Source organism: Azolla caroliniana, unplaced genomic scaffold (genome assembly GCF_043228905.1).
Source record: "Azolla caroliniana isolate FFs.n. ecotype wild unplaced genomic scaffold, voAzoCaro1.0.p SCAF_9, whole genome shotgun sequence".
Classification (NCBI taxonomy): Eukaryota; Viridiplantae; Streptophyta; class Polypodiopsida; order Salviniales; family Salviniaceae; genus Azolla; species Azolla caroliniana.
Genome location: NW_028230444.1, coordinates 2,675,390 through 2,697,926, shown reverse-complemented (window position 1 = coordinate 2,697,926; position 22,537 = coordinate 2,675,390). Strand labels below are relative to the sequence as shown.

General features: G+C 40.6%; 1 protein-coding gene across 1 annotated transcript; it reads left to right on the top strand.

Moving 5' to 3' along the window:
- Positions 1 to 11,511: 11,511 nt before the first annotated feature.
- Positions 11,512 to 17,681, top strand: LOC147859842 (uncharacterized). Its single transcript, XM_087324857.1, has 8 exons — positions 11,512 to 11,756; positions 12,369 to 12,652; positions 14,413 to 14,495; positions 14,752 to 14,848; positions 14,923 to 15,781; positions 16,143 to 16,305; positions 16,485 to 16,592; positions 17,318 to 17,681. Exons 1-8 carry the CDS (start codon positions 11,619 to 11,621, stop codon positions 17,455 to 17,457), a joined length of 1,872 nt encoding a protein of 623 aa, XP_087180983.1. The 5' UTR covers positions 11,512 to 11,618; the 3' UTR covers positions 17,458 to 17,681.
- Positions 17,682 to 22,537: the final 4,856 nt, after the last annotated feature.

The following is a 22,537-nucleotide window of genomic DNA, read 5'->3' as shown; positions in this document are numbered from 1 at the left end:
ATTGGAGTGTCTCTTCACTCTCAAGGTGAGTTCACACACTAGACCAAGTTGAGCTTGATTCTCAACACACCCCCCTCAAGCTCAAGTCGGGTCGGTTTCAGACGGTATCCGAAATCCGCGTCGACTCGCATTTATGCAGAGTTGCAGAATCCATGCTCCAGCTTGCGTTGTGCGTAGTTGCGAAGTTTGTGCTTCGACTTGCGTCTTTCTTCGCGGCTTTGCGCGGTAGATCGGCTCTTCACAGCTTCGTTGCGCGGTTGTGAAATCCATGCGTTATTGTGTAGTGTCTTCAGTACTCCCCCTCAAGCTTGGCAGGTCAGGGATCGTCAATCCGAGATCGGTCATGAATTGCCATAGCTTGTTGGCTCCTAAGGCTTTAGTGAAGATGTTGGTCGTTTGGAGATTGGTGCTAATGTGTTGTAGGTCGACATCGCCAGCTAGAACACGCTCTCGGATGAAGTGATAGTGCACTTCGATGTGCTTTGTCCGCGCGTGGAACACCGGGTTCCGAGCCAGATAGATACTGCTCATGTTGTCACAATAAAGGGCAGTCGGATCCTTGATGGGTACGCCCAGATCCTTGAGTATCCTTTTGAGCCATACGACTTCACATGCGGCCATTGTCGCGCCCCTGTATTCCGCCTCTGTGCTCGAAAGAGCAACGGTTGGTTGCTTTTTACTGCTCCAAGATATTGCTCCGCTGCCGAGGGATAAAACAAATCCAGAGGTTGATCTTCTATCGGCTTTGTAGCCGGCCCAATCGGCGTCTGTGTACCCCTCGAGTCGTATTGGCATCGTGGTCTTGTAGAGGATGCCGCAATCCATTGTGCCACTCACATATCGTAGAACTCTCTTAGCGCAATCCAAGTGAGTATCACGTGGTGTTTGCATGAATTGACTAAGGAGACCAACCGGATAACTGAGATCGGGTCGAGTGATTGTGAGGTAGATGAGACTCCCGATGAGTTGTCGATACTAAGTCGGCTCACACGCTTTGGTGCCGGAGTTTGCATCTAGTTTGAGATTGCGATCGAGCGGGGTTGCCGCGGATTTGCACTTAGCCATACCGAACTTGTATAACAAGTTGAGGATGTAGTGCCGTTGAGAGATCATGATTCCGGCCGGAGTCCGAATTACGTCGATGCCGAGGAAGTAGTGGAGCTCCTTCATGTCCGTCATCTCAAAACTTATCGGAAATGAGGGATTTGACTTTGTTGATTTCGACGAGATCCTCACCTCCAATGACTAGGTCATCCACATATAAGATGATGACGATCGGACTTGCGGAATCGCTTCGTATGTAGAGGGAGTTGTCTAATTTTGACATACGGAAGCCGATTTGATGAAGATATTGCGTTATCTTCGAATGCCAAGCACGCAATGCTTGCTTAAGGCCGTAGAGTGGCTTCTTGAGTTGGCAAACAACTTTCGGATGGGTACTCGAGTTGAAGTTGGGTGGTTGTATCATGTACACCTCCTCTTCTAATTCACCTTGTAGAAAGGCGTTCTTGACATCCATTTGATGGAGGTGCCACCCTTTCTCCGCGGCAAGCGCCATTACGGTCTGTACCATCGTCATCTTTGCCACTGGGGCAAAGGTCTCTTCGTAGTCAACTCCGTGCATTTGTGCATAGCCTTTCGCTACGAGTCGCGCTTTGTAGCGGTTGACGGAACTGTCGACGTTGTACTTCACTTTGTAAATCCATATGCATTCGATCGCCTTTTTGTGTGGTGAGGTGGGAACGAGATCCCACGTCTCGTTCTTGCGTAGTGCCTGCATCTCCTCGTTCATGGCTTCGATCCATCGCGGATCCTTGGCTGCTTCGGAAAAGGTTTCCGGCTCGCGTACTGTTGCCACCTTCATCATAAAGGCATAGTGATATGCCATGTAGCCGTTGTAGCCGAATCGGTTGACTGGATTCTTTTCACGGGTGGAGCGACAGAGCTTTTCATTTGCAGAGATGAGGGCTTTCTTAGCTCCGATTGGTACATCGAAGCCGCCAAACTCACTATCGAGTGAGTGAGTCAACTCATCGTCGTCGAAGCGATCGTCTTCGTATTCCAACATTTTCGCCTTGCCTTTGTCCATCTTCGGGCTAGGCTGTGATGTGCTTTGATCGCTCGGGGGCTCTTGTGGCCCACTTAGCTTTGTGGTAATCAGGTTATCTTCGAACATGTCTTCGAGGCGATCTCCACCTTCTCGCTCTTGTTCGACCGGTTCCGCGTCGATCGGGGTCGAAGTCGGAATCTTCTTTGGTGCGTACCAGGATGCGGATTCGTCGAACACGACGTCTCGACTTACTCGAACTTTTCGGGTAGATGGGTTGTAGCATTTGTACCCCTTTTGTTCGAGCCGCCGAACTCACTGTCGAGTGAGTGAGTCGACTCATCGTCATCGAAGCGATCGTCTTCGTATTCCGACATTTTCGCCTTGCCTTTGTCAATCTTCGGGCTAGGCCGTGATGTACTTTGATCGCTCGGGGGCTCTTGTGGCCCACTTAGCCTTGTGGTAATCAGGCTATCTTCGAACATGTCTTCGAGGCGATCTCCACCTTCTCGCTCTTGTTCGGCCGGTTCTATGTCGATTAGGGTCGAAGTCAGAATCTTCTCGGGTGCGTACCAGGATGCGGATTCATCGAACACGACGTCTTGACTTACTCGAACTTTTCGGGTAGATGGGTTGTAGCATTTGTACCCTTTTTGTTCGAGTGAGTATCCTACGAGGATACATTTCTCCGACTTTGGATCTAGCTTTTGCTGCTTTTCGTCGAGTATGTGCATGTATGCTATCACGCCGAATATCAGGGTGTGCAATAAGTCCGGCTTCTTTCCGAAATATTTTTCGTGTGGAGTGACCTCGTGCACTTTGGATGTTGTGCACTGGTTCATTACGTAGACGGTCGTATTTGCAGCTTCGGCCCAATATGACTTGGGCATATGCTTCTCATTCATCATGGCCCGCGCTACTTCGAGGATGTGCCGATTTTTGCACTCGGCTACTCCGTTTTGTTGCAGAGTGTGTCGGCAAGTGAATTCTCGCCAAATTCTTTCCTTTCGGAGATACACCGTGAAATCGTCTGAGAAGTACTCCTTGCCGCCATCTGATCGAAGGCATCGTATATGACGACCAGTGGCTTTTTTTACTTCGTTTTTAAACCTTTGGAAGTGTCCGAACACTTCGCTCTTTTGCCGCATCGGATAGACCCACGTGTGCATGGAGAAGTCGTCGATGAAGAGCACGTAATATCGGCATCCGCCGAATGTAGTCGTTTGCGTCGATCCCCATACGTCGGAATAGACTACGTCGAGTAGACCTTTGCTCATGTTCCGCTCTTTTGGGAATGGGTGTCAGTGTTGCTTGCTGAATTGGCACGCTTCGCATACACCTTCAATCTCCTTCTCTTTGAATGTCGGGAGTTCGATGACGACTCCTTTCGATTTCATTGCTTTGAGTTTGTTGAGATTGTTGTGGCCAATTCTCTTGTGCCATAGCTCTATGTCGAAGTCGGCTTTCGTGCTTTTTGCGAACATGGCGGATTTCATCTCATGTGAATTGAGAATGAACATCTAACCCTCTCTTCTTCCGCGCGCGATGATTCGGCCCTCTTTTTTGATGAAGCACCCTTCTTGGTCGAATCATACTTGCATCCCTTGCTCAACCATTTGGCCGACCGAGACCAAATTCTTCGTGATGGTGGGAACATGCATGACATTTTTAATGTATGTTTGCTTATCTCTTTCGCCGAACGGAACATTGCCGATGTGCCGAATCGGGTGCGTAGTGTCATCTCCAGTTTCGACATAACCGGGTCGCTCCGGCTCTCGAAGTTCGAGAAACCATTCTTTATGAGATGTCATATGGTTTGAGGCTCCAGAATCAACAAACCATACGTCCTCCGGATTGAGGGCACTAGTTGAGGTAGAGGCCGACATAGAGTTTGCTCTATGTTTCATCATGAATATTCTGCCACGGTTGGAGTTGTGTGCATACATTCTGCCACGATCTTCGTAGTCGGAGTTGTGCCCGTACATTCCACTATACTCTTCGTAGTCGGAATTGTGCGTGTAATTCGTTAGTTGTCGGCTTGTGGAAGCCGATTCGCGCATCTTCTTTCGGCACTCTTCTTCGTGGTGGCCGAGCTTTCCGCAATATCCGCATTCGGTTGCGTTTTGACAGCTCGGCCGGAGTGGAAGCTCCCCCTTCTTGCGAAGGTTCCTCATTGGCTTCTGTTTTGCGGCCGAAATTGGGAGTTGTTGTCGTAGGTCGGACCTCGTCCGCCTTGTCCTTGGCCGAATCGGCCTCTCGCTCGTCCGCGTCCTCTTCCTCCATTCGAGTGCGTGTAGAGCATGTGGCCTTCTGACTCATTGCTCCTTGTACGCACGTGGTTTTCTTCGACCAATAGCATTGATTGGAGCTCGAAGAAGGAGGGAGATTTCTCCCTTGCTAGAACGGTGGTTCGCATCACGCCGAACCGTGGTGCGAGGCCGTCGAGGCATATTTGCGCCATCTCATCATCATTGATATTTACGCTTATCGAGCCGAGCGAGTCGCAAAGCTCCTTGATCTTCAAGGTGTATGTCGTGATGGACATGTCCCTTTGTTGAATGTTGTTCAACTCTTGGCAAAGTTGAAGTCTTCTTGCGGTTGTGTTCGCCACGAAAATCTTTCGTAGATTTTCCCATGCCTCCTTCGGTGTCTTGGCTTCGCGAATGTAGCCGAGCATGTGATTGTGAACACATGTCGCCAAGCAATACATAACGCGGCTTGCGGCTTGCTCCCATGTCGCATATCCGAGAGCCGTTTCGATGGGTCGGTCTTCGTGCGCTCCTTTGATGTAGCTCCAATTGCCTTGTCCGACAAGGTATTGGTGCATCTTGTACTCCCAAGATGCGAAGTTGTTTCGATCCAACTTCTCGGTAAGAAGAGCGCTCCCCATTTGAGTATTCATTATGTCGATTCTTCTTCTTCTTCTTCTTCTCTCTTCGAATGCGAGCTATGTAGCGAAGCTACGATAGCGATGGGCTGGTTCTTGGTCGTCGGCGTAGGACACAACGCACGCGGATGGGCTAGATCGAGCTACCAAGTCGCTCTGATACCATGTAAAGAATTAAGAGATGGATTCTATGCAATGGAATAGATACGAACTGTGTGTGTATGAGAGAGAGTGTGTGTGTGTGAGAGAGACAAGGAGTAAGACACAGAGAATACGCAAGGTAAAGTATATTAACAAATGAGAAAGACTCAACATTATACAAGGTGGGAGGAGGGTGCTTTATATAGTCACCCTCTCTCTTTATTAACTACAAGACTCATGGAGCATGGGGACTGTGAAAGCTCATAAGTTATGTGTCATAGAATATGATTCTATGACTCATACTAAATGCTAGAATACAAAGTGGTGACATAATGGTGACTCTTGACCATTGGAGTGTCTCTTCACTCTCAAGGTGAGTTCACACACTAGACCAAGTTGAGCTTGATTCTCAACAGTTGCAATCCTGCTCACTCGATCGACGCATGCATGACTGATCTCACCCATTCGATGCTTGATCATTGAGATGTTGGTCCTCCTCCTTTGATCTTGTGTTGATCAATGTTATTATTGTCTCGATTGTGTTCCATTATTAAGTCATCTCGAACGTTCAATCAACTTGTGGTTGGTCATGGATGAGTGATCTTGATCATTCAATTCCAATGTGGACATCGGACGAGTGAGCTTTGTTGTTCGATCGTGGTTGTGAATTGACTATTGATTTATGTTTTTTGACATGATCACAACCAACCTTTGCATGTGAATACTTCGACTTATCTTCAAGTCTACTAAATGTTCAATGTGTTATTTTGGTTATTGACTTTGATGCTTGTCAATAATGATTGTTAGTGAATGAGTGATCTAGATTGTTTGGTTTGATGGTGGCTCGTTCAAAGTCAACATGAATGGTTCATTCAATTCACCACGAGGATCTCCTTGATTTTATTTAATAGTGATTGATAGACAATTCATCTTGGTGGCTCCATTCAATGATAGACAAATCATCTTGAATACACTGTAGTGAACTATGACCATACAAAAGAATAAATCCTCACTAACTTTGCATAAAGAGATATTAAGTGGAACCCAAACAAACAACTATTATCATTAAAACAATAAGTAATTGAGATAAAATGAGACTATGTTAGACATAGAGCCTACACCACTAGTATGAATGAAGAGACAAAAGGTCTAATGATGAACTCCTAACCCAATTCATAAAGGGGTTAGATGAGCAAACATTATATCAATTTTTAATAGCACAAAAAGGTAGGATATTCTTATGGTTTGCGCGAGTACTTGAAATGCTAACAATTGCAATTACAATGTTACCTTCCTTTCTCCGGAGGAACACACTCTCGGTTACTACTTCCGAGTAACCGGATCAAGGTATTATGGTAAGAAGGAGGAAGGGACTTCGGGTTGTCCCGTTGACTGCGTACTTAGCCGAATGCGAGAGCTAGGGAGGTAACTCTACCCCAAGGGTCCCTGTATAACTCTCTTTATGGATACCCAAGCTCATCTGATCCGCACGACGCTCAGGGATACAAACAACTCTTAGAACTTCGTAAGGAACACAGTAATAAGTATCCCGTCGAATTGGCTACAACCTATTACAAGCTCACGATTACACATAGACGATATGCTTTGGAGCACACATTAGACACACAAGATTACACCCCACAAGAAAGATTGATATATTAAGAATACACATCGTTACAAGTATCGATTGAGTGTCGATAAAACACTCGCTCTCCCCTAAGGTTCTTACCTCTCGATATAGTTATTGCCTTCCATATAATACCCTTTCCGCCCCCCTAATGTCTTGATCACTCGGTATTTATATAGGTCTCCATCCTATCTCTAGCAAGCATGGCACGTTACAATCGTTTCTATCATTAGGTAGTTTGGCACCATATTCATCTATTGGTTGGTTCCACTTTTCCTGTGCTTGGTATCCTGTCCCTTTTCACACCTTCGGTCCTCCTGCCTAGCCAACATACAAACCTTATAAGATCATTTTCATGAGCATCCACACCTACGATACCACCTAGGAAAGTCAAACATTCTTAAGCTATTTAGTTTTAGAAAATATTTAGCACCCAACATGTCAATACCACCAATTTGTACCTAGATCGATGTAGGCGTTGACATTGCAAGTGGAGTAACACTTTTGTCCTAATCATCTAAATAATGGTAGGAAGGTTTTGATTAAGTGTTTTGGCTAAGCCCCTTTTGACAAATACATTCAGTAACCTTGTAGAGATCATAGACCATTTTATCCTACTATACAGAAAAAGCAACCTCCATTGCCAATTATTGGAGCAAGGTTCATTGAGAAATCATATGATTGACCATAAGGTCGAACCCCAAGTCACGGGGAGGATGGTCCTACTTGACATATGAAATTTAGGATGAATACGAGTAAAGACAATATATCGAGGTTTTGTTTCACTTCACAATAGAAGGGAATAAGTGCCTAATGTACACACTCCATTGTGATCAATAGGATAAAGCACCACATGCAAGGAGGACAACCATGATAACCCAACATGAAATTTTTAAAAGAAGCCCTCATATGTTGAGCCTTATAAAGCACAAATACCACAACTATAACACAATTACACAATGTTATGGCCAAACAAAATCTCCGTCATAATGGACCACTCGGCTCAAGACCTTCAAACTTGAATTTAGAGACACCATGATTCAAGGACATGGCAAGGGCAATATAATCTCAGAGTTATTGGAAACAAAGTGGAAAACAACTCAAGTTAATTGTCTATTGTCCAATCAAAGGTAAGTGGTCACCCCAGGCCAACATATTGCACATACATAAACAAACAAGAACATGGACTATGTGTATCGATTATGCACAAACATGAGCAAAATAAGTCGGTTTTACTCAAACCTCGGATAAAACCATGTAGGTACTTGACTTGATGTCAAGTGAGGAAGACTATGAGATAGGATCCATTATTGGACATGAAGAAGCATCTCGGAGAAAGACTCGGTGAAATAGACATGTCTGTGAAGATGCAAACTACCCGCACTTGGACAGAAAGACCCTATGCCACAATGTCTTGCAACATGCTTGAAGTAAGAGGGAAGATAAAGAAATTATGAGCATAGTTTGGAACAAACTTTTAAACTAGGCATGCTCATTTTCGTAAAGAAGTTCACTTGGCACAAGACATCCAAGCATAATCAATATTTAGGAATAGCCCCATTCTTGATATTGATCAAGAGCTAGTATGAAAAATTACAATTCTTGGAAGAAGTGGGGAACACGAAGATGTTCTAAAGTGATGTAAAACTATGCATAGTAGATGGTTCAATCCAACCACAAAAAAGGGCAGTGATAAACCATACATTTGAAATTTAATGGGTATATTATCTAACCTTAATGGTCATGCGTTCAATCAACCAATTAGCTTACAATTACTTATCGGAACAACCCTTTAGAGGATCAGACGACAAATAGTGGACTTTGTGAATGAAGTTATTTACACAAGAAAATACATCAAAGTTACGAAAATCAATTTCACATCTACAATTTGCATGAATAGGAAGTACTCGACCAATGACGCTAACTTTGGGGTTGTTCCAAGAAAGAGAATTCAAATTGGCTAAACAATGAAAGTTTTGACACAATGTTTACTAGTGTTTTGCTCCACCACCAATCAAAGCTTCGATGTCAAAGTTGTGCATAATTGTGTTACTGAAGCATGAAGAACTCCAATTTAAGTTATGATAGGACAAACGACAACACATAAGAGTTCCAACAACACCACCTACCACTCTTGTAATGAAACCAATTGTGATGCAAGTTATCGTTCAACGGGAAAAAGAAGATAATCAACTTTTTGTAATAGTTTCATCTATGGATTAGAGACAAGCTAGTGGTTGTAAAGACACTAGTTATGGTAATTGACATATGCCTTCGCCTTCATACTCCACCCATGGAAAGAATATCCTAGGCTTTAACAAGGGAATATCTAACAATATTTTCCATCGAACGAGTTATTGAAGTTTTTTTACCTTCTAATTGCCCATCTGCATAGAAACTCTAATCAATTCTTAGACGAAACTATAACATTTATTTTTTAAATAGTAATTAATGAGGATTGCGAGTATTTATTTAGTAATTCAAATTCGTGTTCATGTCCAAAGTGTTTTAACTACACATAATTTGACTTAGGTTAAACAATGAAATTATACTTTTGATGGATACTAAATCGTGTGATTATGATACAAAATGCAAAAAATAATAATAATTTGATTGATGATCATGTATGATGATGCAAATATGTAGGTACTTTTCCAACTAACAACTCATAAAATTAAAATCATAATCTTGGTTTGATTCCTTATCACAGGGTCGAAAGGGACTTGTACCAAATCCTTAGATTCAGGATCTGTTTTTTTTGTAGCTTGAATGACACAAGGAAGGTGTTCTATTCTTCGACTAAGCAATCCATGCACAAGATTCCACTCCCCCTCAAGGTTGAGAACTTTATGAGGGTCCTCGTGCTTTTTAGACTCATCCAAATTTGCAATTCCTAACGATACTAATATCTAAAAAGTTCAATGTGATACTTGTTTTGTGTTGGTATTAGTTATCATTATAAATGTTTACTGATTGCATTGGAAGTGTGTGTTGTAGCTCATATTTGTTACAAATGATTTGCTAATTCTTTCGTTCATCATCGATGATAATGCCATGCATTTTTTGTTTTGTCAATGGATCTGCTTTGTATGGAACATCATCAAATCTATTGTTTGTAAAAGTATCATGTTTGTATGATGCATGGATGCAACAATATTCATTGGGGGACAACTTCTTTTATTCATGCTACTCTTGTTGTATGCATATGGTAAAATAGATTTAATCTTTCATGTTTAGGCTATGTAAATCCATTCCATTCTGAAGATTTCAAATAGTTTTTTGCGATATTTCTAGTAGAATGCTTTTGTACTTCATGTTTTCGGTGGTTTCTCTCAAAAATGGATGTTTTTGTGCTTGAATGAAGTTGTACTTTCAAATATAAAAATAACTAATGGGTTTATAGTAAATATTTAAGGGTATTCTGAAAAATACATTATAAAACATTTGAATGGAGCCTGTGCACCAAACATAATTTAACAAACGATAACTTTATCGATTGGGTGTGGGGTTTGAACTTTTTTTCAAAAAACTTTTGGTGCATAAATTAAACAAGACATCACAAACTAAATCACATTTAAATGCATCGCTTTATAGAATTATAGAGATCCTCACAAGGGAAGTAATATATTGCATGAAATGCATTAATCAAGTAGGTCTTTACTTGTGTCCAACTTTAATGGCAACAAGAAGTTGCCCATCTCTTTCCGAATAGAGTTACTTTCGTTGTTGCCTATGGATATGGATACCTTGCAATGTATCTAGGGAATATATTGTAATTGCTGGACAGTTTTCTCTATGTTGGAGTACATAGATTTGTTTCCTCAACCGTTGTCTACACAAGACGGGCTGGGGAAAAAATACATTGTATGATGTAACCGTTATGACCTTTCTTTATAACTAATGGAAGGATAAATTGTTTTGAAGAAAAAAGTTGCCCATCGCATCCACATTTGCATGGATTTCCTCTCAATGGCAAGCATGAATAAATCTGGACTACGAGAAGACACCCAAACCAATTTATGTTGGTAGCATGGATTTTTGTTTGAATGTTGAGGTGTTAAACAATGAACTCTGAACAATTCAAGCAACAAGATGTATTCACCCTTGCTTTTCCCCTTGCCTCTGGACATTATATGCGTTCACCAAGTAGGTCTATTATATTAACTTAACATGAAAATGTGAAAAAATGTAGACCATGAGAAACCGTCCCCACCAATTTATGTTGGCAACATAGATTTCGTTTTGAAAGTCAGAGGTGTAAAAAACAATGGCTTAACAATCCAGGCAACAAAATCTATTTCACCCTTGGTGTCCTCCACGCCTCTCAAGCAAAGGCCGCACATGTTTTGCAACAGATGAGAAGCATGGATTCTCTCCTACAGCACGTGGAACAAGGTAAACTTTGTTTGAAAGAAGCAAAGAAAAGGGGCAGGAGGACGCTTGGCCATGCTAGGCGCCCGCCGCAGTCCCACCCCAAATGCAACCCAATTCTTAATGGGGGACCAAGCGGGCGAGAGCCCATTAAACTGGCTGCGGCCATTGGGCATCGAGGCGTAAAGGAGGTATAAACTAAGCGGTCACCAGAAGCGACCAATGTCGGTGTTTGGTGTTTGCCGGGGGATGCGAGCGAGAGAGGAAAAAGGAAGAGTCCATTTGGCTCCACTGCTTTGGACCACGATATGTTGAAAACAAAACTAACACACCAACATATATACATATGTATGTACATACATATAAATATAGACGGACAAAAACAAAATGGACACCCTCCATATGGCCCTTCTTCTGCTACTCAGATTTTGAACTCTCTCTCTGTCCAGGCCCCCTAACAGTCAAACGGTAACGCCTGCCTCTCCATCGCCTGCCTCCATCGCCTGCCCCGATCTCCTTCCTTTTCCTCTTCGATTCATGTGGCCATGGCGGAACCCAAAGATTACCGAGCTGTCTTCGCTTCCCTCATGCCTAACCTCTTCAGTCAGCTCCAGATTTCCCCCGAGGAGAACACTCTCTCTGAGCGTGAACTGCGCGATATCCATCGCCTTCTAGCACTCGAGGCATTCTCCCTCTCCTTCTCCCTCTTCATAATTTCTCTCTTTCATGTGCTTGTGTGCGTCAAGGTTTCGTAAATTCTGCAATTTGTAGGTTTCTTTCTCAGTCTTTGTTTCAACCTCGTGGTTTCGTGGTTGTTTTTGTCACTCCGTCTTTGTTAGGTTTTTGCACAACTCCGTGATTTTAATGGCTGCTGGTTTATGTCAATATTTTTGTATCTTGACTGTCTGCTTGACTCCCTTAGGGTTTCACGACATCCGTATGTTCTAGGATTTTTTTATTTGTCTGATTTGAATTTTGTCTTTTAATCTTTTAATCTTTCTCATTCTATGTATGTTTTCTCTCTATGAACGATTTAAATCCGCCGTTTTTTTCTAGGCTTACTGTTCTCCTTACCCATGTACCTTTCTACACACTATCTGTGCGTGCCATTATTTTGTTTTCATTTTTCGCTATGTTCGTGTGTCTAGTGCCCGCTTTAATACCATCTCCGAATTTATTTTGATTTCGCAATTCTTTCTTTAGCAAAGCTTTATTTTTCTATTATGTTTGGATGTGCATGTGCTTGATTTTTTTATCTAAATGGTTTATATGATTTTTCTGAAATCCATTTACAGAAAGAGAGGGAAGAAGGTAATTCTGGTGATGGTGGAAACGGGTCCAGCAATCTGAATTCGAGTATAAAAAAATCATCAGTGCTGATACCTCAGACGATATCTGATAGCAACATAGAAAGGGTTAAAGAATCTCTTCTGAGAAAGGAAAGTCTCACATCATCAATTTATTTCAATGGGAAGGAGAACGTTCCTTCTAGTGAAGTTTTACACCGGAACAGGTTATCTCGTCGGGAAAGAAGCTCTCGAATGACATCTCGTCGCAAACCATTTGTGGTTGATCTCAAGTATAGTGCTATTTTCTCCTATTATGTTAATTCCCTTTCTAACAGGTGAAATAGATGCACCGAATACACACTCCAATCCTGAACTTTATATTAAGAAAACTATCAAAATGTCACTCTAATTTGCCTTAAGTTTATGAATATTCCCAAAATTGCACCACTTCTACAGAGCCTCTTTAGTTACTGTCTAATGTTTAAATCAAATTTACAAGTAGCTTTGGATGATTAGCAAGGATTAGCATAGAATCAAAGGCGAAAGCCTTATTATTAATTATAAAGAGAGAGGTGTGAGGCACTGATTAATTGACTGTTATTAACCTGATTACTAAAAATATTCAGCATCGCTAGTTTTATAAGAAACCAGACATCTGAATTTTAAAAGAACCAGATCCAAAATTTGCTGTATTATGGGTTGATAAAGTTGGGATGGTTAAGGATGCAAGTGGATGATTACTACTTCTCATTGGGAACTATTGATCATGGTCGATCTCCAGTAGAGTATATTCCTTTTCTGTTTTAATTCCTTATCTAACACTGAAACATTCGAAATAAAGGCATCTTGAGGAATTTAGAAATGCTAAGGATAAATGGGGAATGTATTGAAAAGTTTAGGGATGTTCAATGAATTTACATTTTTGTTTCTAGCTGATCAAAATAATCATTGCATATCCACACATATAACTGGATGCACCTCATTTCGGTCATTAGTGATATTTAGATCTACATTAGTAAGGGTTATGAATATCCCCTGAGTGAGGTTTGCCTGATGTTTTACCTTGGAAGTTAGTAACCAATTAACGGATCTTAAATTTGATAGATTTGCCATGTGGAAGGTGGTAGCTAGTCACATTTACATAGATGAAAGCTTGCCATCTGTCCGCATGTATCTCAAGTCTTTATGGGTATTTCCCAAGTCCTAGTATAATGAGCTGAGGTAATCATATCCTTAAAACCATGAAAATTACCCTTAACAGCCATCCAAATTGTATGAAAATACCTTTCGCCAGCTCAAGAGTCTCATCCTGAAGATATATAGTTCAGTGGAGATTAAGTTGTATTGTTATTTTTATTTAACAATGTTTATTAAGCTAATTACGTAGAGTAGTTCTAACGAATTAGTTATAGCAGTCAAGCAAGAGCACCATGGTAAGTCCTTGTCCACTTGTGGATGATGGAGATTAAGTTGTATTTACTCTTTTTAATCAATATTGGTTATTAAGATAACTACGTAAAGTAGTTGTAAATAATTAGTCTTAGCATTCAAGCAAGAGCACCATGGCAAGTCCTTGTCCACTTGTGGATGGTGGAGATTAAGTTGTATTTGTTCTATTTAATTACTAAATGTTTATTAAGCTATTTCCGTAAAGTAGTCCTAACAAATTAGTCATAGCAGTCAAGCAAGAGCACCACGGCAAGTCCTTTTCCACTTGTGGATGATGGAAATTAGATTGTATTTGTTCTATTTAATTAATAATGTTTATTAAGCTAATTACGAAAAGTAGTTCTAAAAAATCAGTCATAGTAGTCAAGCAAGAGCACCATGGCAAGTCCTTATCCATTGTGGATGATAGTTGTATTAATGCATAGATTTTAGGCCAGAGGTAGGCTCATTAGTTTGATCAATATTAAACATACGTATAGTTCAACACCTTTTAACATCTTGCTAATTTGCCGCATTGATCTATTCAGTTTGTATCGAAAACAATTCATGCCATTTATTTCAGCAATACAACTGTGAAGTTTACACTTGCAATTTTTTACAGAAATTTGGATACAAGTGGTTCAGGAGAATGCCAGAAAATAAAAGATGTTCATGCATTTTGGGAAGCCGCTGAGGAACGGGATGGTACTTATCTTCTTCATATATATCTCATCATTTCACTGTGTCCTGATTATGTTTGGACTTTTAATGTGCATTTATGCTTGTTTAGGAATTTGCATACTATGCATATTTCAAATATTTCTCTACATCTCGTGTATAAAGTATTGTATCGTTATATTTTTTACATTGAATATAACATAAACTATATGCAGACTTAATGCATTTATGTACTTTTTAGATTTAAAGTATTGTTTATATATCGTTTCTTTACAATCTGTAGCTGCTGAAGCAATTATCAATAAACTAAAGAGGGGCACTGAAATTTCGTCTGAGTCGAGTTCACGAAAGCTTGGGGAAAGACGCAAGAACAGTCAAAGGTAGTTATTTTGAAATGCAAAATGATGTCTAGATCATGCCCATGCAATGCTTCAAATATCTGTCTTGTTCACAGGAAAACTTCGAGATTAAGGGGTTTTTCAGTGGAGCTTTCTTCGTGTGTAGAGCAAACAATTGAGGAGGAAGAGCAACGAGATAATATTGAGGATTCATGTTTTACATCTTCAGCAAATACCCAATTGAGTGAAGACCATATTCCCATCTCCCAGATAGTGGATTCAATTCAATCAGATGTGGAATTTGAGACAATGGCATGTCTGGACAAAGCAAAAAGCAACTCAATAAATGATGTTGATATATTTTCTAGTACCATATCTTCGTCTTGTCTTCATCTGGACCTACCGTCTGTAACCATATCATCACCTCATATGGACTGGAAAGATGATATTGACAATAACAGAAAAGCCATGGATTGTAAAGATACATGTCAAGTATCTGAGATTGCTTTACGAGATCAAGTACTTGAGAATAGCTCTGCTTTTGCATCGGAGGGTAAAATACCTCGAAATGTTGCTGAGGTTGCAAGTGAACTTGATGTGATATTAGTAACGCCTTTTGTAATGAGAAAGAAAGTGCAGCTGAATCCGACTCCTTATACATCTCCAACTCCGCCACCAAATCCACTTGCAGGTATTTGTTTTAGAGAGGAGGATAACAAACGGAGGCTCAATTTTGCAGACCAGATGCATTCTTCCAATTTGAAAGAGTGCCAGCTACTATTAGATTTGGATACCTCAGACTGGGAAAAGCCACAAATGCCATTAGATCCAGGTTCTTCTTATTTAGAGCCGATAGATAATGTTGATGCCATGGATTCTTCGGATCTAGAGCCTGAGCTTCCAATCAGTACAAACATAAGAAAAACAGAGAATGTTCTGGCGTCTTCTACAACCATGGAGAACATCATAGAGGAGGTGATTTCAGGGTTTTATGTGGAGTTTAATTAACACAGTGAAATTAAATTATAAACCTTCCTTTATCATTCTTGATCAAATTTTGATCATTGTTTAAACTTTTTTTTTCATTCTTTATAATTTTTGGATCAATCCTCTCTGAACAAACAGAGTCATCATTATTGTTCAAAGACTAGCATGCATATTTCATACCTTTTTGGTTGTTCTTTCAACTTTTTTGTTATTATCTACACCTATTTAGTCATTCTTTACATATTTTTGGCCATTCTTCGCATGAGTAATTGTTCTTTATACTTCTTTGATATTTCTTCTTGAGTAAAACAAAAACTGAATGATTACTATTTATTTTCTGAATTAACAGAGACCAAGCACTGAATTCTCTGCAACGACATTGCCTTTAAAGCAAACCCTACAAAGTCCAACATCATCTTTTGCTGGGCCTGTCAAGAAAAATGAGAACAAAAAGACTGGTGCTGCAAATAGAAAAAGAAGGATTGCAGATCCCCGCAGGAACAGCTTAGCAGGTTCATTTATTTTGATTCATTTGCAAACATCTATCTATCTATTTGTTTATGTATGTATCTATGTATGATGTATGTATCAATGTGATCTATTTCATGGATTGATCTATCTATTGATTCAAATTCCTGTTCAAACTTAACTATCTCGTGTGTTGTTTTTGGTAATGTCTTCTCAATGGCAGCTGCTGGTACACAGTGGGATGTGGGAGTGAGGCGAAGCACAAGGATTCGTTCAAAGCCTCTTGAGTGGTGGAAAGGTGAACGGTTTCTGCTCGGCCGTGTTCACAAGAGTATGTATTTTTCTTGTGTCCCTTTTTTATTCATTTGTTTAGTTATGTTTTGTAAAGAGCATGTGTATTATATACCATGCTATATATACAAACTCGCCATATCACTTTTCTGTCTTTCAACCTGGACTTGTCACAGATATCTAGTTGCATCCAAGTGCTACATCTTAACTTTGAAAAGCTTGTTTTTGGACTAGTTTCCAAAGAGCATTATCACTGAAATCCAACAATTCCATCCCTTATGGACAGATATACAACATTCTTAGGTTGGCATGTTATGTATGTATCTTTGATAGTTTGATTTTGGGACATTCATTTCGAAAACTCGAAGGCATGTATACAAAACCTATATTCTGCAAAAATGGAAAAGAAACCATTAGGAGCTCCATTGGAGAGCCGATGAATACAAAAAAACCACCACAATCTCAACTATATTAGGGAGCACACTTTGTTGTGGCATTTATATCTAGATAAATGACAGAAAAAATCAAGAAGCATTTTAATGAGTTCTTTGTATCATGCACATAAATTCATAATCTGACCTTTGGTTTAGTACACATTAGACACATAGTCGAAAGGTCAAAGCATTTTATGTGGCTCTGAGAAGCATATAATATCATATATTCATATTTTATAATGTGTGATTCTATATGATATAATGAGAGCTATATTATGATTGATGCCCTAGTTATATATGTGTGTTAACTCAACTTAAAAAACTGATGCAGGTCTAGTGACAGTGATAGGGATCAAATACACTTCAAATTCTCCTTGTGACCCCAAGAAAGGGGCAACTAACCCAAAGTTTAAGGTGGAGTCATATGTTCCTGAAGAATTTTCGAAATATGTGAAATTTGCTGCACTTTAACCAGCAATCAAGGAACGAGTCTTGGGATAAAGAAGCATTTCTAAACCAACATACATACATCTTAGTGATTCACTAAACCAATGAATCAGATTTATTGAACAGCTCCATCTTGTGATTGTATTAAGTCCCATTTGTGTTTCTTTTAACGATAATCTTGTTGCGAAATCAACTTCTTGAAGATATGTACACACACTCATGCTCTTTAATTAATTAGCTTCAAGTAACACTACCGTGGGTAAGCAAATTGCAATGAAAAGAGCTAATAAATAAAGAAAACTTGAACACATCAAAAATTGTTTGTTGTTTGCCATGCTTTACTTTGACAATTATTTGATGCCAAGAAGTTTGCTCATGATATGCTTGTGATTCAATTATATTATGATGTATGATTCGCCATCATACAATTGTATCTAGAAGCAAAAATTTAACATATAACTTACAAAACATGGACACCAAAATATTTGAATCTTATTTGACTTTTATGTTATTTGTCTTGGCAGTGTTAGGCTATATATATGCCTCAATGACTTACCACAAAGTTTGACTTGCTTGGAATTGCCAAGGACAAGTTAGTCCATATATATGCCTCAATGACTTATCACAAAGTTTGACTTGCTTGGAATTGCCAAGGACAAGTTAGTCCATATATATGCCTCAATGACTTATCACAAAGTTTGACTTGCTTGAATGCCATTATTATGATTGGATATTGCTCATTGGAGAGAATTGCAATTTGAACGAGCAATGTCTCAGAATCTATACTCAAAAGTGTAGTATCTGTCCAAATCAAGTGCTCACTCATCATTTCGTGAATATATTATCCATCAATGATCATTTGGTAATTAGTGTGTATGTGGTGGAGTCGGGAAGAGTGGTCAAATGCTCAATTGGCTCGAGAGCCCCCATGTCCTCATCACTACACATTCTAATTTAAAGATTGACATTATCTTCATCATAATAGTGTAGTAGTGTTGTGCCACAATTAGAGTCGTACCTAAAGCAAGTGTCCAAAATTTTCTGTTAACTTGGGGGACATGGGCACTCCCTTCCTTTTTGTAGGAACATATTCGCATTCTTGTGGAGGGTGTCCACATGATCTCCATGCCTAGCTCACCATCTTGAGATGGATCCAAACATTTAGATTTCATCTTCCATTACCACATTGGCTTTGGAAGTATGCATCTTTCACATGTTACATGCTTTCCTTGTTCCAACAATTGCTTGAACACAAAATCCTTTTTCTCCATCTTTGGAGAAGTCCAAAAGCATTGGTTGAAGCATGAAAAGAAATCCATCCATATGGCATATTGAGATACTAAGCTCAACCATCCATACACCTTGCATATGAACAAGCACACCTTTGGCATGTGTATCCACCCTTGGAATAAATGGTTGCGATATCCTGCGGACAATCCATCCCATCATGATAGATTTGGTTCAAATTTCTATGTCAATTACAAATAAAATTCTGTGTATATAACTAAACCCCTTTCTTGTATAGTGTTGGTTATCTTTGATTGATTGTTGATATTTTACTTATCATTATATAATTATCCCCTATTTTGCTTATTTAATCCCTTTGGTTACTTTTAGGAGTCGACAATGACTCAACTCAAGTAGGAATCGAGCTGTTAAACCATTTTTAAATGGTTTTGTGGTTCGACTAAGTTCAAGTATAAGCTTCCTTATCCAGTTTGAGCTTGTTGTGGTTCGGCTTGAGCCCTGCCAAACCGGTTCCCAAACTGGAAATATGTTCACAAACCAGTTAGGATTAATCAGTTTGGCCTAAACCGGTTTAGGGTTTAGTTTGGTTTAGGTTTGAAAACTCCTAAACCAGCAAACCAATTAAACCAAAATGAACCGTTGCCAATTCCTAGTTACTTTATGGATAATCTCTCTCTCTCTCTCTCTCTCTCTCTCTCTCTCTCTCTCTCTCTCTCTCTCTCTCTCTCTCTTTTATTTATTATTATTATTTTTGTTATAATTAGCTTACCCTAGTGGTAAGTTGTTTACACTATTAGCACTACATCTTAGGTTTGAAACCCAAATTTCTCCCGTCTCTATTACTTCATAGATATGCCATTGTGGAATGTAGGGGTTGAACCCATGACCACCTGGTCTCCATTGGGAGAGATGGACCTTACCAATTAAGCTCGCTTGCTCTCTCTCTCTCTCTCTCTCTCTCTCTCTCCTTTGTAATTAGCTTACTCTAGTGGTAAGTCGTTTACACTACTAACACTACACCTTGGGTTCGAAACCCAAATCAAACCTCTCTATTACACTAGAAGCCACTGTGGAATGTAGGGGTTGAACCTTGTTGATGGGTGGCTTGGATACCCTACCCTCCCAAGGGGGTTGAGCATGAGGGGGAGAGAGAGAGACACAATTATTGAGAGGGAAAACTTCTACTACTTGTATTCATGTCCCCTATGGTGGGGTTATATAAGTACATTACATGAGGATCACAATCCAGGAACATCCAATGAGGCTTGTAGGTTAGTTACATAACCTTCTAACAACGTAGAACCACTTTACAACACTATTCCATCTTTTGCACACATTCACATAAATGTGCATGTGTTTACACATATTAATATACTCACTCTTACTCTTGTGTATACTTGCACACACTTACAACATGACTTTTAACACAAGACTTTACATTTATCTATCCATGTAGCATCACTTATACACTCATACACTTACAATACCACAAGTAACACTATTATTTAAGCATTTTTTGAGAGCCCTAAACTTTTGGACATGCTAACAATCAATACATTTTGGGTCATTTTTTAAAAACCTTTATGCATGCGGCACTTATTTTTCTGAAACGACCTATTTTGTGCCTTTTTTTTATGGACAATTCTTAAAATGCGACATATTACCTGTTTCAAATGACCCAATGTTGGAAGTCGAAACTTCAAGAGTGGACGACCACTTCAATGACGAAGGCCTATGTAGCCGTGTTCGACGTGACAAAAGAGGCTCTATGGCTTGGTCGGCTGGCGTGTACATTGTAACAAGTCGATCCCAATTTGGCTCAAGTTGTCTACAACGACAACCAGGGTGTTGTTGCTCTATCGAAAAATCCGGTTGATCACAATGCTGCCATAGAGGATTCTGGCCACAAGAAGAAAGACTCACCGATCGTGTGTGAACAAGGGCATGCACGGATGGACATAGAAAGGGGTTCTTGTATAAACTATTGTAAATAACCTAGGACTAATAAGTACAAGGTAGGGAGTGTTAAATAGCTACTTTATGATCCTCGAAAGGAGGGGAATAAAAGTGTGTGAAAACAGAAACGACTGTCTTTACTACTGATGTAACTGACCCTCCTTGGACTATAAAAGGAGGGAGGGGGGAGACCGGTAGGGGGGGTTGATCATCATTTTTGGAGGGAGAAGTTTTGTTGGTTTGTGCTATTGAGTGTCAATTCTCTGCTTTGTGCATTTGGTTAGGTGTTGGTGAGGCCTTTGCTTGCGTAGGAAACTCGTGTGCTCTTGAGTAGAGGCTCACCAGTCGATACGTTTTGTTGAGCTCGTGGCCCTATATCCCAGTCGACGGCCATTCTTTGTATTGTTTCTGATTATTATTTACTGAGTTTGCAGTATCTAGATACTTTCTATGTTCTCTGCTCCATCGTGTGTTGTGTCCCGCGTCTCATTTGTTGTTTCCAGGGAGGCGTGTTTTCTCTCCTCCTTTTTGCATTTACTCATTGAGTTTGAGAGCCTGTGCGCTCAGTTTTCTGGAATCTGGCGATCGTGCCGGGTCGGATATAGGTTCCATGAGCCCATGTGCTCTATAAAGATCCCTGGCAATCGAGTGTGCTAGAACGCTGCAGGCTTCGCAACCACTCATCTCGACTCCCTAGTCCAAGACCCCCCTAGTTCCCCCCGATCCGATATGTACATGCGGATATCCGCGAAAATCTTTGGTGAACCCGACGTGAAAGGGTGGCTAAGGAGTTTAGGATGAGGGGAAGCAAGCTAGCATAAGCAACGACGGTCGTCGTGGACTGCCTTATGAACGCTCGAGAGAGCTCAGCAGGGCTCGATAGAGCCATCGAAACAATAGTCAACACAACGGGCCGATTAAATAGGAAGGATGTCACAAATTACCTGGAGGCCTTTGAGGCCGAAATGTTGATGAGAGACATTCCGGACGACAGACGACTGCTCGCGTTTCCCCGGGTCGTGACACCAAGCATGCACGCCAAGTGTTCGAAATGTAGGCCGACTGCAGTAATTGCCCGGAGTTCTAAGAGCGACTCCTCGAAAGGTACGGCTTCAATGACTTGCTCCAATTGTTGAAGAGGGAGCTTATGGAGTGGGTCGAGCTCCCCAAGAAGGGAAGGAACACATAAGAACTTCTCCAGGAGTTCAAGAAGCAATTTGCGTGACTGTCAGAACTGGACTGGATAGTGCTCGACACGAGCAAGGTCCTTTTTATCAAATCTGTCGATCCACTCGATCAGTAGAAGGTTGGTCACCTCTTGGAGATGGAGGAAGATGCAGATGTAGGTGCAGGTGATGATGGCTTCATCCCTCCTAAAACCTTGATCATCGTTTCAAAAAAGTGGGAATAATGACAAGATGTTAGGGTTTTAGTCGAATGCGACTATAAGTCAGGCTATTACAAATAGTTGGCTTGCTCCTTGGGTGGGGCTACGAAAATCTGTTGGGCGAGTGTAGAGTGTCAAGTCGGGCTACTAATTCGTGCGAGGCAATTGTGATTTGAATGGTTGGCCTACTCGGGCAACTAGAAATCAAGATTTTATGATATCATGTTTTTTTGGGGGATAAAGATCTGATGGCGCAGATGATACACTACACGCTCTCGGAAAGAAAGCGTGCACCGTCTGTGGCCACAGACCACGATTCCCTCGCGAGGCCTCTTTATGATTTTGGTAGCGAATAGACACAAACTACATACATACATACATACATACATACATACACACATAGAGACACACACATATGCATATACATACGTACATACATACATACATTACATACATACATACATAGCATACCGTGGGACAGTCTATACACATTGCCTGGCCCTTCTCTTCATT

Coding starts and splice junctions, on each gene's coding strand:
- LOC147859842 (XM_087324857.1), top strand. CDS start 11,619: ATGGCGGAACCCAAAGATTACCGAGCTGTCTTCGCTTCCCTCATGCCT. Junction 16,306..16,484: donor CCGCAGGAACAGCTTAGCAG/GTTCATTTATTT, acceptor TCTCAATGGCAG/CTGCTGGTACACAGTGGGAT. Junction 16,593..17,317: donor GCTCGGCCGTGTTCACAAGA/GTATGTATTTTT, acceptor AAACTGATGCAG/GTCTAGTGACAGTGATAGGG.